Source organism: Octopus bimaculoides, chromosome 19 (assembly GCF_046866305.1).
Source record: "Octopus bimaculoides isolate indiv1 chromosome 19, ASM4686630v1, whole genome shotgun sequence".
In the NCBI taxonomy this organism is placed as follows: domain Eukaryota; kingdom Metazoa; phylum Mollusca; class Cephalopoda; order Octopoda; family Octopodidae; genus Octopus; species Octopus bimaculoides.
The window spans coordinates 42187448-42197463 of record NC_142946.1 but is presented as its reverse complement, the minus strand read 5'-3'; the positions used below and the strand labels follow the sequence as shown (position 1 = coordinate 42197463).

The 10016-nt window shown below is 36.0% G+C and overlaps 1 protein-coding gene across 1 annotated transcript in view; it reads right to left on the bottom strand.

Moving 5' to 3' along the window:
* The window catches only part of LOC106873036 (filamin-A), a 36171-nt gene that overhangs the window by 5539 nt on the left and 20616 nt on the right, over positions 1-10016 (bottom strand). Inside the window, exons 12-16 of the mRNA XM_089337523.1 lie at positions 9638-9781; positions 9140-9361; positions 8133-8306; positions 7128-7286; positions 431-514 (exon numbers count right to left, since the gene is read on the bottom strand). Coding sequence (XP_089193649.1) covers positions 431-514; positions 7128-7286; positions 8133-8306; positions 9140-9361; positions 9638-9781 — 783 coding nt within the window. The remainder of the gene's footprint in view (positions 1-430; positions 515-7127; positions 7287-8132; positions 8307-9139; positions 9362-9637; positions 9782-10016) is intronic.

The following is a 10016-nucleotide window of genomic DNA, read 5'->3' as shown; positions in this document are numbered from 1 at the left end:
AAAAAGGAATTTTGAAAGAAGCTTCTATAAAACTAGTTTTTAAACACTGAATGGCTATGGTGGGGTCCACCAGAATAGAATAGTAATCAATGGTTGAGAACCCCTGGTCTAATGAGGAATTATATACATTATTTACATTTGATGGATATTTGAACTCAGAACGTAGCGGCAGATGAAATAATGCTAAGCATTTCACCCAGTGTGCTAATGATTCTACCAGCTTGCCGCCTTAATAATAATACTCATCATCATCATCATTTAACGTCCGCTTTCCATGCTAGCATGGGTTGGACGATTTGACTGAGGACTGGCGAACCAGATGGCTACACCAGGCTCCAATCTGATCTGGCAGAATTTCTACAGCTGGATGCCCTTCCTAACGCCAACCACAAACTGAAAGCAAAAGAAATGAGAGAAGAAAATGTCTCACCTGCGACAGTCGGTGTCCACTCCACCTTATAGTCTCCATCATGTTGTGGAATTAGCTTTGCTGGTATTGATTCACCATTGGGAGCTGTTCAATTGAATTGAAAGAATTTAAAATATTGAATGTTAGTTAATATTTTTGGTAATATTAATTATTAAGAATTAAATTTATAGGAAAGAATGTTGCTAAAAAAAATGTTATATTTTTTTACGATTTTGAGAACTTTATTATGTTTAACCTGTCAACAATTTTGTGTAATGTGTTGGAGAATCAGATATAGATTGAGAGAGAGAGAGATTATAGAGTCAAATATATGAGTCAGATGTAGGCAGATAGTCAGATATAGCAGAGTCAGAAAAAGACTGAAGTTAAGACCATATTTGAATGAATTTGCTATCCAGAATTCTTTCAATAAATTAAGAAATCTAAACTCTGAAACTGTCTGACCATTCTTAGAGTCATCCAACTTTAAAACCAACTCACTACTAACATTCTATGCTCTTTTGTGTTGTGAATGTCAGGATAGAATATTTTTAATTCTTGAAAATTGGAAATGCCACAACTCTGAAAGCTTATGGTCTTAAGGTTTCTTTCAAAGAAATAACCATCAAGTGAAATAAACATAGATAAAATATGTCTTACTTGTCAAATGATAGATGATAAGAAAACACACACACACACACTATGGCTTCTTTCAGTTTCTGTCTACCAAATCCACTCACAAGGCTTTGGTCGGCCTGGGGGTGTAGGAGAGGACACTTTCCCCAAAATGTCATGCAATGGGACTGAACCAGGAACCAAGTGGTTGGGAAACAAACGTCTTACTACACAGCCATGTCTGTGCTTATAAAGCAACATACTGTTAATTACAGCTTAATTAACAGGCTGTATGTAATGAAGGGGATAAATTAAAGCAAGTTGCATAATTATCAGTCCCTTTTTTTGCCAAACTGCTAAGATACGGGGACATAAACACACCAACACCAGTTGTCAAACGGTGATGGACACACACACACACACACACACATCTCAGGCTTCTTTCAATTTCCATCTATCAAAGCCACTCAAAAGGCTTTGGTCAACCAAATAGAAGACATATAATAGAGGACATTTTCCCAAGGTGCCATGAAGTGGGACTGAACCTGGAACCATGTGGCCAGGAAACAAACTTCTTACTACATAGCCATGCCTGCACCTATGTATAATCGTATATTATAAAATATTCTATGACCAGAAATCACCAGAGAAAATGATTTACTGAGAGTAACCCATCCAGGGAGTCCTTGTGTAGCCATCTGAACTGCTAACAATAACAGCTATATCTCCCTCAAACTGTATCCTATACTTTTAAAGGAAGGAAAGAACGCATTTAATAATGTACACCGAGATATGCTGTAAAAGTAGAGGTTGTCACAAGTGGAATGCCTTTGGCATAAATTTGGTCACTCAGGGTTGACCCGGTGCTAAACTACAACAACACCATTTATAAGGAAAAGTGTGTGAATTGTGTAACTATAAATGTGTTGCAAGACTAATTCTTAAAGATTTTTGTTGTCATTTGGTGAGTCTGCCTAAATGGTGAGTTAACTTAGAAGAGTCCTTTGCTCTTTGAACTGAGAGTCATGGGTGGATTGGGACTCAGTCTTGCAAGTTGATAACTGAGAGTAGTGAGCTGTATAATGGTTGGTTCCTTATAACAGCTAAGTGAACGGGGGCCAGTTGAAAATTAGGCCTGAGATTGTGGCTACAGTGCAGTGCTCGTTGTCGTCGTCGTCGTTTAACGTCCGCTTTCCATGCTAGCATGGGTTGGACGATTTGACTGAGGACTGGTGAAACCAGATGGCTACACCAGGCTCCAATCTGATTTGGCAGTGTTTCTACAGCTGGATGCCCTTCCTAACGCCAACCACTCAGAGAGTGTAGTGGGTGCTTTTACGTGTCACCTGCATGAAGGCCAGTCAGGCGGTACTGGCAACGGCCATGCTCATCTCGCTCGAGAAACCTCATGTGTCACTCACACAAGAGCCAGTCCAGGGGCACCAGCAACGATCCCGCTCGAAAATCCCAGAAAAATTGAACTGCTCACATTTTCAGTTTGCCAGCAGCAGATTTTTGAAACAGTTTTGTAACAAAAGTTACAAGACTTGTAAAATTCTACAAAAATATATCATTTACACAAATATACATATATAATTATATGAAACACTATATAGTGTGTATGAAAGAAACCAACCATAAAAACAATTAAGCTATTATGATATATATACTGGGTGCGTGTGTATATATATATATATATATATATATATGCAATTTACATATATGTATATTTATATCAATATTTTATGCACATACATGTGTGTGTATGTGTGTGCATTTGTGTAAAAGAGCAGCTGCTTTTCTTGTTGCTATGACATAACTATTTTGGAATTTGTTAAATACATAACAAAAGTGTTTACAACTTAGCAATAATCCTACAATACATATAATAGTTTATGAGAAAATAAACACAACCAAAATTGACAGACTTCATAAAAAAATGCCCACGGAAAAATAAAATACCAAACAGAAAACAATGGATTATTTCCCTTTGTTTTTCACCCTCTTTGTATATCATCAAAATGATTAAATGCCAATGTGGTTAGTAAAAATGTTAAGAGTGCTCTGCAAAAAGCGAAGTGTTTTTGTGCATTAATAAAACAATGTTTTTAATAATGTGTGAGAAGAGAGAATGGTTAAGTGATTCTTATTTTTAGTACAAAACCCAAAAAATAATAATTGGTTCAAAGTTTGCTACCAAACGGAAAAGTTGACTTCAGTGGAATTTGAACTGGGATTATAAAGAGTCACAAGAAATTTTCTCTGATGCCCAACCGATTCTGCTCAGTCCATAGTCACGACAAATATACATTAACATATAATTAGGACACAAGGCTAGCAATTTTCACAGAAATGGAAGTCAATTGCAACAATTTCATTGCTCAACAGAGATTTATTTTGTTGACTTCAAATGGATGAAAAGTGAAATTGACTTTGGTGGAATTTGAACTCAAAACGTAAAGAACTGGAAGGAATGCTGCTAAGCATTTTGTCCAACTTGTCTGTAATTCTGTCAACTCACCATTTCAAATACAATGGAACCTCAGTTTCTAAATTTAATTCATTCCTGGAGGCTGTTTGTTGCCTGATATATTCATAAACTGAGACTATTTTTCCCATAGGAAATTTAAGAGAAGAAATAGCAAAGTCTATCAAGAATGTGTGCTGACTGAAAGCCAGATGGTAACTGACGCTCTCCCACAAATACTTCCAGCCTCTCACCAACTGTTGTTGTCAACTTGTACGTTCCTTACTCAAGCCACCATTTGTCACCCGAGATGTTTCATGTTCAAAAAATTGTTCAGAAACCAATTTTTTCATCATGAGAGACATTCAGAAACTGAGGTTCCATTGCATATAATTTCAAATTTTCATTTAAGGCCAGCAATTTTAGAGACAGGATACTTGAGTTAAAGTGAAATAACTGAAGAGTAATAAAGCTTAAAATAAAGATAGCCAGCAAGGAGGATAGATGTTGGTTTAATTGCTTCAAACCTTTGAGTATTATCAATATTATCAGTAAAATAAACATTATAAATCAGAACAGAATAGTTTGGAGAAGTAACAAGGGCAACATTAGTTCAATATTAGTTGAAGGAAAATAATGAAGGACTTCATAAGATTTTTCCCATAGAAATATAATAAACATTAGATTATAATCTTTTGAAATATTAACTGCATCTTTAGAGACAGAACAATATTTAATATTCACAACTACACTGTGTTTGATTTGGTTTGATCTCTTATCCCCTGTGCTCAAACCACTTGAAATGTTGTGCAGATGTAAATATTAAAAAATTTAATCACTTAATCCTTCAGATACCAAATTTCTGCCTTTGTTTCAATGAATTTGTAAGCTGGTGTTTGGAACATTAACATGGAATGTTGAGGGAAGCTTTCAATTTGGATCACTCCAAGCCTTTTGGTTTCATATTTCTAATGAAATACATTGCCTTTGTTTCAAGTAATTTTGAAAATAACGGAGAATTTACTAAAGTACTGTCATTATTAAGCTGGTGTTCAGAACATGAATTAAAATGAAATTTTGACAAAAGGTTTTAATTCAGTCCCCTTTGAAAAAATGAAATTTCCACCACTGAACCTCAAATGGTCTGAAGCAGTTTAGTATCCAAAGTGCTAAGACAAGGTTAATGGTTTGAAAAATTATCAGCTTATAAACAAAAGTATATCTTCAATAAATTTTCTAACTATTTTTGCTTTTAATTAGATGGAAAGAATTAAAGAACAAGTTGGATTTTAGACTTGAATCCTCTGCTCTTTTTTTATTCACCGTTTTCCTATATGTGTGTAATGCTATGGAAATAACCAGTAATGCTATGGCCAAATAACCAGTGGTGTTGCCAGGAGCAGCCCTTCTATATGTTGTCCTCCACCCTGGGGTACCCAAATCTAGACAGGCTTATATAGCAGACCCAAAAGGGCTTCCCCTCATAAAGGTGCCACCTGGAACAGACCACACCTGCTTGTTTCCCCCCTGCCCCACTAGCTATGCTATTGCAAAAGACTTGGTACAACCCACAGATCTAGTGATCATGTTTCTATCAAGTTGAATCTGTTAATTCACATTTTTACACACGAGTGGAAGAGTTCATTGGATTACCAAAACCAGGAATCTGCAGCAAGTCATGCATTAATAATTGCTAGGCAGAGCATGTCATCATAAACTCCATCAGTTGGGAGGAAGATTCTCCATACTTCCAGAGAAGTATGGAGAATTATTTCCATTTATTTAATGTTAAAGAAACCAGAGTTAAAAAACCAAGTTTATTGAACTCTATATGGTTCACAGGTAGAATTAATATAAGTTTAGTTTACACAGCAAACTGAAAGTTTCATTTGTTAAAATCTTTAGTAACCAAGCTTGGAACTTTTAAAAAGTTAAAGACATTATGTAAAACAACTGAAATATAAACCCTGTTATTTATCATACATCGTTATCATTCATTAATTTTACAACGAAGAGAAGTAGCAACCCCATTGGGAGAGACTCCCTGATACCTGAGCTATGCATCCTGTTAAATAACATTACTTCAGAGATCTTTCAGAGGAACTCTATTTTGGCGGCTTGTTATTTGCCATTGTACTCTTTTGGTCATTGCTCGATATTCTCTAAGACTGTCTTAATTGTTGTCAGACATTGTATGAAAACATAGGAGCTTTTATCTCTAAGCCTATCTCTTAATTGTTGGAGTAAAGATTTTTTGCCAACAAAACATAGCAGTCCTGGTTGCTGTAATGTTGCTGTAATTTAGCCCCAGGAGACATCTTCTCCAGCTGGTTATACGACACGATTTGTGTCCTTATATTTTGGAAGAAGGGAATCTAGCACCCCCACTCAGTTCAAAACAATATCTGTGTATCGTGATTTCAAGGTTATTTCCTTTCATCGTGATACACAGATATTGTTCTGAGCTGAGTTGGGGTGCTAGATTTCTTGTTCAAAATTATAAGGACACAAATTGTGTCATATAGCCAGCTGGAACAATGTCTCCTGGGGCTAAACTACAGCAACATTCATCCTAAACCAGGACTGCCATGTTATGTTGGCAAACAATCTTTACTCCAAAGTACTGTGGCTGAATATCTCTCGTTGTGAGATTTACAGATAGTAATTTTCAAACTTTTAATTGTTGTTAGGCATTTTATGAAAAAATAGCTATGAACACCCTGCTCCCATGAAAAATAAAAAAGGGGGATTTTTTTTGCTTTCATGTGGGAATATGAAAAATTTATGGTGAATTAGATATTTCCAACAAGCCATAAAAATATCTAAATGACAAATAAACCATGATAATATGTAACAGACTGACTATAATTCAGGAAGTAAGCACCTAACCTCATTTTCTGGCAACATATTGAGAGAGAGAGAGAGAGAGAGAGAAAGAGAGAGAGAGAGAGAAAGAGAGAGAGAGGAAGAAAGAGTGAGAAAGAAAGGAATATATGTTGAAGAAGTCATTGTACTGAATAAAACAAATCCACAAATACATTTAATAATGAAACATAAAATTCAAGCCTAAAGTTTTGGCTTTAAAGGTTTAAAAATAAAATAAAGTGCAATGTGAATGATAAACTGAATAAAATTAAGGAATGAAATAAATGGTAAGAATGAACAAATATGAAAAAAAAGGTGGGAACAAAAAAAAAAAATGAAAAAAACCCCCAAAACTTCCCATCACCTTTTTTTATGCCTTAGATAATCTTTGTTTGCATGACAAAACACCTGGTATGATTTGGTTAATTTCAAAGCAAGCAGAATGATCTTATTCACATATATTTGTGTGTGTATATATATATATATATATATATATATATATACACATGCACATATCTAGAACAAAAAAATTTTTATATTCCTGAAAGTACACAAGCTCCTATTGATGGACCATTTCTAGACTGTTGAAAATAAAATAAGATATATAAAAATATAGATAAAATAATAAAATGGACAAAAAGAATAAAGACCCAGAAAAAAATATGGAAAAAATAAACCAATAAAAATAATAATGAAATTGTGCAGCCATCTCCAGCAATCCAAGCAAAGCGTGGTAATTTTTTTTTTTTTTGTGCAATGGTCAGTGTCAACCTCGAATTAATATCTGTAAAAGGCTCATGTCGATTTTCTCTCCATTCAGTTCTATAAGGAACCAGTTGAGGTCCATGGCATTTATCATTCGAATTCCACGGAAATTTATAGTGATGAAGGTTGGCATTTCGTCTTCAACCATTACAATGACTGGACAACCTGAAAGAGATAAAGAAATAGTTATCTTGGAATTTCATTATCAGCTGGGGGTGGCCATGTAATTTCACTACAATGAGACACCTGTTCCTGTCCTTCAATCATACTTTAACCTCTCAACGCCTGGTATAAGCCATTGCTCCTCAATACTACAATCCCCACCCCACCACCTCAATCAAAGAATCTTATTTTGGAAGCTACTTGCTGACCTCACTAGTGCTGGTGACACATAAAAGCACCCAGTCTGTAAAGTGGTTGGCATTAAGAAAGGCAATCCAGCCATAGAAACCTTGCTGACATTTGAGTCCAACACAGTCATGTGATTAAGAAGCTTGCTTCCTAGCTATGTGGTTTCGGGTTCTATCTCAATGCCTGGTACTTTGGGCAAGTGCCTTCTACTGTAACCCTAGGCTGACTGATGCCACATGAGTGAATTTGGTAGTGAATTTGGTAGTGAATTTAGGTTGAAGCCTGTTTTATATCATCATCATCATCATCCTTAAATGTCCATTTTCCAAGCTGTTATAGGTTGGACAGTTTAACCAGAGCTGACAAGTAGGAGAGCTGCACCAGGTTCTAGTCTGATTTGGCATGGTTTCTATGGCTGGATACCCTTCCTAGCACCAACCACTTTATAGTGTGTCCTGGGTGCTTTTAATGTGGCACTGGCACAAATATGTGTGCGTGTGTGTGTCTGTTTGTACCCACCAATGCTGTTTTACTCCATGTCTTTGAAAAACCGTTGCCTTATGTTGCAAAGGGCAAACCCTTCCATTACCTTCCAAACATTACACCATCTCCCATCGACCCAATATGTGATACCAAATATAGAAAATTTAAATAATTTACCTGGAATTTTTTCATTATTGAATTGAACATCAACTTCATATTGTCCTGAGTCTTCTGGCACAAACGAGAAACGGTAATTATTGTTTGGAAGATTTTCTCTTTTAGTGAGAAGTGTTCGTCCATAATGAGTGACAGCTGTTTCCAAGTTTCCATCACCAGCTCCCGAAGCATCCACTGCGATGGAAACAGAAGTGAATGAAGAATACAGCATAAATAGACAAAGTAACAAGAACAACAACAATAATAATAGTCCTTTCTACTATAGGCACAAGGACTGAAATTTGGGGGTGGGGATCGTCAATTATATTGACCCCAGTACATGAAAGGCAAAGTCGACCTCGGTAGAATTTGAACTCAGAACATAGGGATGGACGAAATGCTGCTAAGCATTTTGCCAGGCATGCTAATGATTCTGCCAGCTCACCACCTTAATAATAATAATAATAATAATAATCATCCTTTCTAGTATAGGCACAAGGCTTGAAATTTGTAGGGAGGGGACCAGTCGATTACATTGACCTCAGTGCGTAACTGGTACTCAATTTATTGACCCCAAAAAGATGAAAGGCAAAGTCGACCTCGGTGGAATTTGAACTCAGAACGTAGTGACAGATGAGATACTGCTAAGTATTTCACCTGGTGTGTTAACGATTCTGCCAGCTCGCTGCCTTAATAATAATAATAATAATAATAATAATAATAATAATAATAATAATTCTTTCTACTATTGGCACAAGGACTGAAATTGTTGAGGGAGAGATTAGCCAATTAAAATGACCCTATTGTTGTAACTGGTACTTATTTCATTGATCCCTCGTAAAGATGAAAGACAAAGTTGGCCTTGATGGAATTTGAACCCAAAATGTTAAGAGCCAGAAGCAAAGTTGCTAAGACTTTTGTCTGACATCCTTAAAATTCTACCAGTTCACTGCCTGTCCTCTGATTAAATAACAATAATAATAATAATAAAAGAAAAGGAAAACAGAAAGACTGACTCTTAGACTGACCTGTGTAGTAAATCTCTCTCTGGACCTTGCCGTTCCGGTCAACATCAGTGATGCGTACAAGGTTAGGATCAAATACATGGCAATAAAAAGGACTTCCTGAAATGGGGGTTCCTGCAATCAATGCTTCAATTGTATAAGTACCAACTTCTCGAGGGGTAAAGTCAATATGACAGACACTGCCTCGTTGCACCTTGCTGAATGGCAATTGTGTTCTTGTTGGGCCTGAAAAACATTATTAAAATAAATTCGATTTCAAATTTTGGCACAAGACCAGTGGATGAAGATTAGTCAATAATATTGCCTCCAGTACTTGAATGGTACTTTAATCTATCATGGACGGAAGGCAAAGTTGACCTCGGTGGAATTTGACACTTGGAACATAAAGAACTGCTGCGAAGCATTTTGTGCCGCATGTCACCAATTCTGCCAGCTTAATGCTTCCAATGCACAAAAATAATAAAAATATTAAAAAAAAACTATTTGAATGAATTTATTTACTTGTAATTGTAACATCGAGGTCTTCTTGTCCACCATTGGTGTTAACGTCAAAACCTGTTGATCGAAACACTTGAGCTGTTTTCAAACCTTCACCACTTGCAGATACGCTGCTGGAATCCAAGACATCCGTACGAAGAGGAGAACCTGTTGAAGAAAATATAAAGCATTGGTTTTGAAGAAGGCAACATTGCAGTTACATAAAATCTTAAGTATTTTATTGATTATGTAATCTGTATGTGTGCCTATCTATCTACACACACACACGCATTCATATATATATATATACCGGAGTAAGCACATGAAATGTGCAACAAGGTGGAAAAAAGAGTACTCAAATACCAGAGGTAGAGTAATATGCTTTATTTAAAAGCAGCAGAAA